The following is a 12,991-nucleotide window of genomic DNA, read 5'->3' as shown; positions in this document are numbered from 1 at the left end:
TGTTAAATACATAATGTTTTAAAAAAATTATAAGTAGTCTAGCTTGGCTATGCAATCAAAGGTAATTAAATACTGTCTTTAGACGCATACTGGATCTATTAACGTGGTCTGCAATGAAGCTCATATATATTATACATTATATATTAATGAACGATTATTACTTAAGGACTATTTTTATGATGCACGTTTCCCAATTTTTAATTTTGTACAGTGTACTTTTCGCAATAGGTTATATAACCGTAAGGGCAAATAAATAAATATACGAATTTCCTAATAATATGAATAAATATTTGAAGTTGATTGACATCAAAAGGGAAGCCAACTGGGTATTTTAGGCACACTATTATTAATAGGAATGAGAATTACACTCCATAGTTGATAAATGTTACTTTCACTAATGGAAATGATAATTAAATTTAATATTCAATTTATCAGTCAATTTAGAAAATCAAGCCTCGATTCTATTTAATGAAATTTTTTTAAACATACCTTTAAACAAATTTGAATTTCAAATCCTGCGCACTAACTCTCATTGAATTATGGTAAAGCCATTGTGTGGCTACCGAACGTCAACACTTCTTCGCAGGTGCATCTCTTTGCTTTTGCTCTCACTACTATTTGTATATACAGGGATTGATGCTTTTTTTTCAAAACATATTGTATCTTTCTCTGCACGCTGACTGCGCGGAGGTAAGTGCATCTCGGGAAATAAAGCGAGAGTTGCTCTCGCACGCCAGAGGATTTTCATCTGCTCTTGGCCTCACCTGCTGCAGAGGCGATCTGCCGCGAAACATCTGGTCTCCGCTCACATTATTATTATACTTTTTCTGTACGCAACGATCACTTCATCCTGCGCTCTTTCCAATTTTTAAATTAATATTTTATGAATAAAACGTGTTGTCAGGTGTTTAAAGAGCTTTTACTTTAATCCGATTTTCTTGCATGAAAAAGCTATATAATCTGAATGAGTGTGAATTTGAACACACGTTGCTGTAAAAGCCGTGATAAGTGTTTTGGAAACGATTTGTATAATGTGCACTTTCATTCACTCGGTCTTTAACGAGCGAAATCTAACATAAATTTGGAGAGTGGACTCATAATTCGCTCTTACTTTTAAACGAAAGTGAACGAAAGCTCTCATTTGCTTTTGCAAAAGAAATAAAGCTAAATCAAGCAAAATAATACTAAACAGGTGTTGTATGAGAAAAACGCAATGATTTATTTTATGATACGAGTTAATAATACTTTTTGATATAAAATCAATAAAATCATAGAGAACACAAACACATATTGAAATAATATATATAAAAGTCCTTAGTTTTCATGATCATTTTGCTGTATATATTAAAATCAATTAAAATTTATCATAAAAATTATCAAATATTATCAATGTGATAATTCGTTTTAAAATGTAATTTAAAATTTTCTATCTATATTACATAAAACGAGCTTAATTAATTTTTTGAATTTAAATTTATAATAACTTTTCAATATACTTTATATTTTTATTTTATTCTTTTTTTTAATGATTTATTAAAAATCTAAAAATATATAAGTAAATTGTAAATTGCAGTATCATTATTGTAAATATGGGCATTTCTTTTTCATTTATAAGCAGTACCTAATGCTCTACTGAAATGAATTGTACGCTAAAAATAAAAACTTACTAAGCCAATCAGAACTTACTTATTTGCAACAGTTATTATAATAAAATATTTACTAACATTTAATTTGAATTGCAAACTTTTACATACATGAAAATTAATTGTAAAGGTTTCCAATTAGATTTAATATTGAATGGCAAAATTCGCAAGTAAAAAGCCCCAGTGACCTCAATTGAAGACAAAGCAATTTCAAAACCCTTTCTGTATGATTGACTGGTGGTGAAATCGCGCGACGCCTCAAAATAAAAAGAAAACAAGCCAAAACGGCCATCGACCGGAAATGTCTGGCGCTCCATTGTGTAAAAATACCTTCAATATTTAATATATAATGCGTCTTATCTCTGAACGCGGCGAGGAAGATCCAAATAAATTGAACGCACAGGAAAACTCCTACGCAAAATGTGCTTGCATTGTTTGAATGGAGCTAGAGTGTGCGGAAAGAATACTAATTTGGCGTTTTGGCTCCCCATTGACGAGCAACACGAGGGGCAGCTCATGTGACAGCCTTCAAATCGTACAAAATTACTTCCAGCTGCCTTTTAAGGAGTCTAATCATTTTAAAAATTACGTCACTTCAACATTATTAAATAAAATTAACCAATATTTTAACCATTCATAGTATATTGAAAAATAGTATATGAAAAAAAAATTCTTTACAAAATCCATTCTACTAGAAAAAATGATGCTTTGCAAAAACTATTGCATGTAAATTTTGATTCTAGAAATTAATACAAAATCATTTCCTTCATTTTTTTTTTTTTTTTATTATTATTTTAAGTGATTGAAAATTTTTAGACAATCTGAAAATCTAGTATTTTGTAGAAATCTTTTCTGCGATAAGTTTAATTTTGCCCACTAATATGTACCACACTTCATCAAAAACTTGACAACCAAGTAAAGTTTTTAAATTTTAATTAGAAAAAACTTCTGCCTTTTCAATAAAATTGCTTAATATCCTAAATAATAATTTGGTGGGATAGAAAATATTTTTTTGCTGGTAATGTAAAAAGATAATAACAAAAAAAATTTGAAAAAAACCTATATGAATGACCTGTGCTTATAAACTAAAATTTGTCTACGAAAATGTAGCTTAATTAATTGATTTAATGTAACAGATTCATCAAATTATTTAGAAATATAAATTTTAGTCCTATATTCAACAAATTATATTTTGATATATTGACTTTTTTGTTGCTATTTAGAAAAAAAATACCAGGCTCATTTGAACATCTCTTAAGCCAGACGTTGAAAACAGCAGATGAAGAAGTTTGATACAAAGTATAGGTCCGCACATCGTCTCGAGCTTATAAGCATAATGAGCGGCGGCGCACGCCGCGCGAATACAAATTAGCGCCAATTATAGTCTGTAAATTTCCAGGAATCCACCGAGCCGCATAAAAATGATTATCTCATCAAGGCAGAACTGATGACACGATAAACACATGAGAAAGGTAGGCAGGCAGGCAGGCGAGCCCGAGACCTGCCTGAGATGCCTCCGCTGATGGGCCACACCCGCCCCCAGGAATTAGGGGCGGGGGCCGTTCAGGTGAGACCTGACTCACTCTCTCGATCTCCTCTATAGACAAGCAGCGGAGAGGTCCAGCCGCTCTTTATTTATCATTGTGTGCGCCGCCAAATAAACAGATCCGTGGATGGAACAGAAAAAAAATACCTGATGTTTTCGGGAAGGGGACAAGTTAAAACTAAAAATTTGTGTAGTAAGGAATCCAAACATTCACAAAAGGGAGAATTAATATAATTTGGTAAGCATTTTATTCAAAATTAATTAATAACTTTCTACTTTTTAACATCGAAACAAAATTTTAGACGTGACTATGTTTTTTTTCTCTTGCTCCACAACGCATACTCGCAAATTAGGCTGTTTTACTCTAAACTAACAAAATTTTTTCTTCTTTTTCAAAACGTTACTTTGTTTGTTTTAAATTACTGAATAGTTATGGGACAATTTATCGTGGAAATTTTGACATAATTAAAATTAAATTTGTACTTAATCTCTTACAGTTTGTCTGAAATTGCCAATTCTTTGCATTTATCGTGAAAAATAATTGGTTTCCGTTTGAATAAAAAATTTCAGGCCAATTTTTTTAATTTTATTTTTTCTTCATCATATAATGTTTTGTGTTTTCTTCATAATTAATTTACACATTTCCCTCCTTTGTGTAATGCGAAGCTCGTTAGCTATTTTCTGAATGCATCTCTCACCTTAATGGCCCGGTGCTCAAATTAATATTTCAACCTCCAAATGACGCGCGCACTCACATTAGCGGCCCGCGAGAAAACAAACAAACAAACCAGCGGCAGGAAAGAAACAAAAAACCACACACGCAGCCACACCACGAGCAACTCGGCGCGATCCGTTTTCTTTTTTGTATTTTTATTTTCCTCTCTCTCTCGTGTGATGCGCACCTGCTTTGTGATTAATTTTCATCCCTGATTAAAAACGACCTGCCAGCAGGTACGGCAGGCAGAAGGTCTATCATAATTGCCGGGGCAACGAGAGCCGCGGCTTTCAGCTCTCTCGGCGACGCGGGTTTTCGGACGGGGCGTAGCGGCCTTGATTTTGGCCTCCTCACAAAACGGAGAGACAAGTTAGGCCACCCAGCTGAACATTCAGGCCTCAGAAAACCGAGTATACCTTTTGTAAGTTGAACTAACACCAAAAAGATTGAATAGACACATTTATACATTTTTTGATTAGTTGAAAAAGTGAGGAGGACAAAAATCATGAAGCTGCTATTTAATTGATGAGATTTTTTTTTAAGTTTCAACAGCAGCCCTATTTCTTGTGAAATTTGAAGTAAGATACAAAATTTATTTAAAAATACTAAATTGAACATAACATGTTAAAACAATTATAATGGAATTTTTTCTCATAAAATATGGCTAGGCAAGAAGAGCTTTATAAAGAAAAAATATGATTTTATATTTTAAAATTCATATATTTCTTCTACATAAGAAATATTTTATATTTTAACAAAAGTATAAAAAAATTTATTTATCAATAGTTTTATGCATATTTTTAATTTTTATTTTAATAAAATCTTTGCAGACTTAAGTTCCTTTGTCTTAATAATTAAATTTTTTTGTATTATTTTGTATATTTTTTACTTCCTTGAAAATGGCCACAATCATGTCATTCAAAACTTAACTGTTCATAGGAAATGCTTGTCAGTTATTCTTGATCTGTTTCAGAAGTAATATCTATATTTTAATACCATTTGATAAATATATGAAATATCTTTACAAACTTCAGAGGAAGCTGAAGAATGAGTCATATAGGAATGATTAATTTATAAATTAATGGGAAAGCTCGCTCGTTGATTCTTCACACATTATTTTGATGATTAAATTAATTGCTCGAAGCCGCAAGACGCATTTTTTATTCACCACAAAAATGGCTGTGTTGTTATAAAATAATCCTTCAAAGCAACAAAAGTTAATACATCACACCTGCACAATGCCGTAATTATTGTTTACCCCTTAAAAAGAAACTGACGCCTGCTATTGTGAGTTGTGAAATATCTATTTTGAACGGTTATAAATTCAATCCTTTTCATCCCTGACCGGCTTGATGAATACATAAGTAAAACTTCTTTTCATAATAATAAACGCTTAATGCTCTTCTATAGGAATATAATACATATACGACCAAAAGGTTTCCTTTTCGTGTGCCAGAAGAAAATCTCTTCTTCTTTTTCAAGCTGCCTTGGTTGGAGGAAGATTAAATTGCTCGCACAAAGAGAAGCCTCTATGTGTGAGTTCGCCTGGGCATTTTCAGGGCTAATTTTGTCTCTGAAGAGGAAAATGGAATCGACACAGTAAGAGAAGAACATCTTTTGCTCCTTTTAATTTGATGTCGCCGCCTGCACTGCTGTGCTTTTTCTGCAAAGTCATCTCGTGCTGACACAGCGTCAGACAAATTGTGCCACACAGAATCACTTCCTTAAAAACGATTTAACTCGTGAGGTTTTTTACTCTTATTATCTCTTTGCAGATCCAAATTCAATCGATAGACAGGTGTAAAAAGTTTTTTGCTCTTTTATTTCTAATTTGCTCCGAAATAAAGTCTGAAAAAATGCATAACTTTGTGTTTTTCTTAATTGAAATACTGGTGACATAACTGACAGATAAACGATTTTATTGGTAACCTTTAAAACTCCTTTTGAATTTTGGAACCAATTTTTGCAGACCGTATTAAATTTTTCGTCAAAATCATAATTTTTACGAATTGTTAGGGGTTATAAACTATATCATCTAGTAAGCAAAAGTTTCAAATTATTATGAAAATAGCAAATAATTTTCATTTTAGACAAGTAATTTACTTTTAAATTTTGAAATGCCAAAATGTCTTTTGAAAATCAATGTTATATTTTAAACATTAGACAAAAACAAAAATGATAAAATTTACAACAATTTTACGCTCCTTCCGTATAAAAATTAGCAATTTTAAATAATTTTTCAGCTTAAAATGTGAGCCTAAATGAGTTGTGTTTATAATGAACAGATTTAACTAATAGTCAGAAATTAATTGAAAGTAAAAATTAAAATTACAATAAATCAAAAATAATTTATGACCAGGAAATTTTGAAAATTAGAAGTTATTCAAAAGAATTACTTATGAAAATATTAGCCCTAAAATTTCTTAAAAAAAAAAGCAAGTTTAGTATTTTATTCTTTGTTTTAAAATAGAGATGTTGCCGCTCTTGTGGACGGCACTTTATGCTTTAACTTTAAGCCCGACGAATATGTGTGTAGGACCGCCGCACAGCAGATTTGTAAGAAGAAGTGCTGCAGTATTTACCACGCCCGGTTCCCACGCTGTCTTTTTATTTGGTTCCTTTTCTGCGGCCTAGGTTAGGACCGTCGTCGTCAGTCCGAGAATTACGTCATGGGCTCGTCTCAAAAACACACACAGAGTCAAAGGTGGGTAAAAAAGAAGCAGCAGTGATATAAGTGAAACACTGTTTGGATTTGTTTTCAACGTGAGCAGGGAGGAGCATTCGCACCTTTGGAAAAAAAAGAATACGTTGTTTTATTCGTACGAGACGCGAGAGCTCGCTTTTGATAAATTCGCGGCTGCCTCCTTATTTTGTATGTGGGCAGCGAATGCTCCGTGCATTTACTCACAGCAGTGTTGCTCGCTGACGTCTCACTTCTTTCGCTTCTTTACCTAATAAGGATAGGATAATTCTCACTCTCCATCAATTCAATATTATTCACAAACAAAAAAATTCTAAATTCCATTTCTAAAATCGTAATGAAAGCAACAGAATCTATAAAAAAATCAGGCAGTTATTCATTTCAACTATTTATAAGTTTGGAACTCTATTTTTTAAATTTTGAATTTTCATAATATATTATTCCGTGGCCAAATAGTAATTTTATTAGACTGGCGAAAGAGGTTTTTCTGACTGAATCTTATAATTTATTCTGACCTGAGTCTGACATTTATTCTTTTCATTCCGATAAATTAAGGTTTTTTTTATAAAATAGTTGGCATAGAACTAAAAGTTTTTGCTGTTAATGTGTTTCCATTTTAGAAAATGATTTAAGTCCCAAACATTTATTTTATTCAGTTGTAAATATTTCATATTGAGTTAAAAATATAATTAAATATTAGTTCCAAAGATGAATATTTTCTTCTGTCCGTTAAAACGTTTTACAAGACATTCTTCAACATAATATTTTCAAATAATTCATCATTGTTATCATTATAATATTTCCTGACTTCCTTTTAAGAAAACTTGTTCACAAATCGGTTTCCCTTTTGTTAGAATTAACATTTCTAGGCTTGATATTTCTTTTTTTAAGTAAATATAAATACTTTAATAATTAATATTTGTATTTTCTTGTGCCATTTTCCGCTCATCTGAAATTGCTCTCTAAAATACTGCTCTCGTACAAATATTTTCACAATGAGATTAATGGCGTGGTCGTCGATCTGCTTTTATTTCTCTTGTTTCGTATCGGCCAGAGATTAATAAATAATAACAACATGGACCTTCACAACATATATTGTGCTCCCTCTTGTGAGCTGGTTATGTTCCAAAGAGCACGTAATATTAGAGCACCACAGTCTCCTGTGCCTGTCCGAGTAGAAATTATTAATAATGCTGCACATATATGCGTATATATACCGACTTGGGGCAATCATGAGGAGAAGCAGCAGCCACTATTTTATTATAACCAGTAATTATGAAATTATTCTTGGCTGGCCACCGTGGCGCAGCCATTAACATTCTCTAAATTGCTTCTATTCACAACCTAATAATTTGAGAAACGCGCGATCATTTTGCTAGCAATTTATACAAAAGCATGGAATTGGAAAATTTTATAAAATTACTAGGAAAGCAGAAAAAAATCCAAAATTTTTCCTGTTTACCTCATGAGTTCTGCCGCAGAGAAAAATACAGAGGCAGCGGAAGGACAAAATGGTTAAACCCGACCAAACTTGAATTACAAAACTCACGGCCAGTTTTAAGTTAAACCACAATACGGAAACCATAAAACGTCTCGTCACTTTAGATAGATGCGTTAGTGAGAGAAAATTCATCAGTGAGAAAGGTTGCTCCAAAAATATAGCTATGGAGCTCCGCTCTTTTGGTGTTTTGTCAATAATTTGTCTGCTGGTGGACTTTTCTCACCAGCAAGAAACGAATCCAAAGGTCGCCATTCGCCAGGGCACCCTCGTGGGCAAATTCATGACCTCAAGGCTGAACAACAGGTTCTCTGCTTTCCAGGGCATCCCTTTCGCAGCTCCACCGATCGGAAATTTCCGATTCAGGGTATTTCTCTTTGGAAAAATTCAAAATTCTTAATACTCTCCCAGGCCATATTGACTAGTAAGCTTTCTTATGACATAACATGTTTATTTTTTTTTTCAATCCAACACTTTCATTTGAAGGTTGGTTTTTCACAATTTGATTTGTGACGGTGTTCAAAATATTTTGGGTAGTAGTTTATGTTCAGAAAATTGGAGGAAATTAATAAATTCCCAGCATAAAACTCTTTGTATTTATTAACAAAGCAGCCTATTTTGTGGTTATTTTCAACTATTGTATGCCCTAAATTTCAGCTGAAAATTATTAAGACAATTTTTAAAAAATACACTGTTTTGTATTTGAATTATTAATTTATTCTTTAATTATATAAATTAATAATTTTTAAGTTTATTTTTTACGATGTTTAATTTTTAGCTCCTAATATATTTGCATTTAGGATCCAGTTAATCATCGTGGTTGGAAGGGTGAGCGGATGGCTCAAGAAGAGGGCAGTGTGTGTCTTCAACTGATGAGGGGACAAATCATGGGCTCCGAGGATTGCCTTTTTCTGAACGTCTACACTCCAAACGTAAATTGAGACATTAAGAAATATTTTGAGGGCTGAAAATCCTAGCTTTTTTCAGAAAACTCGGACAGCAGCTATAGAGTTCCCTTTAAATAATTTAATTTACTCTTTGAATATTTATATTGGATTTAGTTTGTTGCTGCTTCTGTAATGGTTTTCTAACAAATGTGCTTTTTATTTCAATTCTATATTTGCCTTAATAAGAGTTTGTATCGCCCTAATCATTATGTATCATGAGAGAAATTAATCCATCCCTAACAGGTGACTGCTTCAAATTTATCCGTAATGGTTTGGATTCACGGTGGAGGTCTGACCACGGGTTCAGGAAATTCTGATATCTACGGTCCACAATATCTGATTGATCAGAACGTGATTCTTGTGACACTCAACTACAGGCTTGGAATGCTTGGTTGGAAAAATCCTAAAAACCCTCTGCGAGGACAATAATAGATTTAAAATTAATTACTGTTCATAGGTTTTCTAAATACGGGGATTCCAGAGTTGCATGGAAATTATGGTTTGAAAGATAACTTAGCTGCCCTCAAGTGGGTGCAACAAAACATCATGGCTTTTGGTGGAAACCCAAAATCAGTGACCCTTTTTGGGTGGAGTTCCGGATCTGCAAGTGTAAACTTCTTGCTTTTATCACCCTTATCCCGAGGTATTTATTTATAAAAAATATAAAAATCAAAATACCTAAATAGAGATTTATTAAGATAAATAAAACCTTCATTTTCATTGTTAGCTCAAATTTTAACATTCCCAATAGTGTTATTTTTGCTGAGTTATTGATTTACTTAAATTTAATATTTATTTTTCTAGGTCTATTTCAGCGAGCCATTTTAGAAAGTGGAAGTGCGCTGAATTCCTGGGCCTTTCAGCCCAATGGAGCTGAAATTGGTGCCAGGGCGGTGGCCGACCTGGGCTGCGGCTCTGGAGAGGCGGCCCTCGAGTGTCTTCGGAAAACCGAGCCGAAGAAATTCCTTGACGAAGCCGCAGTCGTGGCGGCACGTGAGTGGCACCGCGATGGATTCACCGTTTCGCAAGAACCAAATTACACCGCTTCACCAGTTCTGCCCAAAAACCCTCTCAATTTAAGAATAATGGATGTGCCAGTCATGACTGGTGTCATGACCCAGGAGGCCCTTCTCAACCTCATTTGTATTTTTTTAATATTTGGATCCTCTAGAAAGTAAATTTTGTTCCTTAATTAGTTTTGCGTCCTCTTGAAATTGAAAAGGAATTTGGAGAAAGACGATTTTACTACGTTCCCTATGATCTTGGTCTGAAAAGGAACAGTAGCGAATTTGAGGACGCTTGGATGCAAATCAGGAACTTTTACAAAGCGCTTCCACTTGACGAAATGAAGCAGTATCTTGCGGTAGCGAAATATTAATATATTTTTGCAAATTTTGATCCACTATATAATTTCTCTTTAGCAGAAGTCATTCAGATATAAATTAAATAAAAAAAATCCACCTAGACAGACTTAATTTTATAAAATCACTAAATTGCCAAGGAATGAGATCAACAAATTTAAACTTCTTGTGCATTAATACTGCGATTTTTTTAAACTATTAAAATCTTGAAAAAAATTTAAATCTTTGCAGCTCTATAAATTTGGGTCAAATTACTCTACAGGGCAGAATCGAGTTGCATGCAATTTTTGCGATTTTTCTGATATTCTAACCTTTTTTATTCAAGCGAACTAAATTGAAAAATTGCTAAATTCGCAATTTGAAAAATAACATATTTTTTTTAAAGTATACATATGATTATTACATGAAATTTAAAAATTAATCTTAATTAATAAATCATTCTCAGATGGCTTCAGATGCTGAATATGCAGTTGGTGTGGATCAATTGGTGCGAAGTGAGGTTGCAAAACGGCGGAGGAGCCCAATTTATTACTACCAATTTTCATATGAAGGATCCATAAGTCTAATCAAAAGCCAATTGATGCCACCAAATATGTCAGGTCTCATCAATTAATTATTGCTTTTGTTCAATTTTAATTGATGAGCAATATTTTGTGAATTTCAGGATCTGCTCACGGGGATGAATTAGGTTATTTGTTTTCAAGAAATGGAGTAGATTGGAAAAATCTCACTGCCAAAGATTTGTCAACTATTGATAAATTGACAACGATGTGGGCAAACTTCGCTAAAAAGGGGTAACTTTTTTACTTATGTAGTGGAAATTTTTCATTGAGGAATTTTTTTTCCATAATTTTGATTCTTTCCACTAATTTTATCTCAAATTTAAATAGAAATCCCACTCCGGATTCTGGACTTGGTGTGAAGTGGATCCCAGTAAAGCGAAATAATATAAGAGATCCTAGTGCAGTTCATACTCAGTACATGGATATTGGAGAGAATTTGACTATGAGGAACGAAAGTCTCAACAGCCAGCGAATGCAATTTTGGTCAAAGCTCTACCGATCTCAAGGATTCGCAACTCGACCAAGCGGAAATATGCTGGCTGATAGAATAAGGGGGAAGATTTTGCACATTAATTTATTCAGAAACCGTCAGAAACGTGTTCGATAATAATCTGTTTAATTCATTTTTATTGATCTTTTTACTAATCATGAGTAAACGCACAATTATTAAAATTTAATTAAATTGAAATTGTACTCACCACATTGACAAAATCTTGGAAGGTGATCGCTGATGTTAGTCTTTGTTGCGCCTTTTCGGTCAAAATTTCACGTTTATTTGGCTCCACTTGTGCAATAAAATCCGGAGAACGGAGAGCCACCATGAAGTCTTCCCAAGGGATTTCTCCAAACCCTTCAGGATCATACTGAAATTAAAATAATAAATAATAATAATATATACACAGTTATTATACATTTCATTTTTTTTTTATAAGAAAAAAAACATCATTGTATTATTATTAGGATGTTGAAAATAAAAAATGAACTATATAATTTTTAAACAGCTCTTAAGCTAAGACATTTTAGTGCAACGGGAAAGTTTTTATAGATAAATTTTCCGCAATACTTTCCAGAAGTAGATTTCTATGTTTAATTATTTTTTTAAAGTTTGAAGGGTTTCATTCACAACGTGTTGATTCCGTTTTAGTCCTCGTGGTGCCCTCTCGGCGCAAACCGTAAAATCAACCGTTCACGAGCAACCTGCGCGACTCGAGTGCTCGCCCGGTTGCCTACTCTACTGGCTGCCGACTCTTTGATCTCCTTTTTCTGTGAGTGAATTTTTTTCAACACCCTCTCGAAATTCACGCGCTCTTGACTGGAAGAGACAGAGAAATAAAGAAATAAATGCTCTCGCTTTTTTGGATTTTTAGAACTTTTTAGCGTAGTAAAGATTTAAAAAAAAAAATAATTATGAGTGTTTTATAATGCCGTGATGCACAGGGGGCGAGTGAGAAGTGAGTTTTGATATGGGAGAGTTCGCGTGCAGGTCACGGCGGGTGCTGGCAGGCATTGCTTCCTTTTCCGTTTTTATCCGAGCCTCGCCAGAGAAATGCGGCGAGCATGTTTTGTGCGCGTCGTGCGATGATGAGAGAGCTGCCGGTTAATGATGATTTGGTGTCACGCAACTGAACTTAATTACATCTGGAATTCTCTTATTTATAGTACACACCGCAGCCGAGTTCAAGGATAAAGGAATATAATTATGTTACATACGACTTGAAGATAACCAAAATGTATTTAAATTTTAAGCATAAATATAAAATCTCCTCCGAATATGTTTTGAACTAAAATTCAGTTTTTAAGTGAAACAAATAAGTTCATCAATCTTCATTCACAATTCACAAATTAATAATACATATATTATGATAAATTTTTATTTCTATTCATTTGGAATCTGGAGATAATTGACAAAATTAAATAAAATTTCTCCAAATTTTGCAAATATTTATTTGACAGTGAAAAATGTATAAACTTGCAAGAGGTTTGCTATTTGAAAAATCCAGTAAAATATTTTGTTATT

The 12,991-nt window shown here is 33.2% G+C and overlaps 2 protein-coding genes across 2 annotated transcripts in view; one reads left to right on the top strand and one right to left on the bottom strand.

Annotated features, from left to right (window-relative positions):
- Positions 1-12,991, bottom strand: part of LOC132193736 (rhomboid-related protein 2) — a 58,940-nt gene that overhangs the window by 24,745 nt on the left and 21,204 nt on the right. The window contains exon 4 of the mRNA XM_059614592.1: positions 11,673-11,837. Within this exon, the coding sequence (XP_059470575.1) occupies positions 11,673-11,837 (165 nt within the window). The remainder of the gene's footprint in view (positions 1-11,672; positions 11,838-12,991) is intronic.
- LOC132193734 (esterase E4-like) lies at positions 8,234-11,912 on the top strand. Its single transcript, XM_059614590.1, has 9 exons — positions 8,234-8,470; positions 8,904-9,035; positions 9,294-9,441; positions 9,508-9,693; positions 9,855-10,193; positions 10,247-10,413; positions 10,857-11,010; positions 11,076-11,205; positions 11,302-11,912. The coding sequence occupies exons 1-9, from the start codon at positions 8,270-8,272 to the stop codon at positions 11,579-11,581; spliced, it is 1,737 nt and encodes a 578-aa protein (XP_059470573.1). The 5' UTR covers positions 8,234-8,269; the 3' UTR covers positions 11,582-11,912.

Source organism: Neocloeon triangulifer, unplaced genomic scaffold (genome assembly GCF_031216515.1).
Source record: "Neocloeon triangulifer isolate White Clay Creek 2 clone unplaced genomic scaffold, ASM3121651v1 ptg000004l, whole genome shotgun sequence".
In the NCBI taxonomy this organism is placed as follows: domain Eukaryota; kingdom Metazoa; phylum Arthropoda; class Insecta; order Ephemeroptera; family Baetidae; genus Neocloeon; species Neocloeon triangulifer.
The sequence above is the reverse complement of the archived record's forward strand: the minus strand, read 5'-3'. Positions and strand labels throughout refer to the sequence as shown.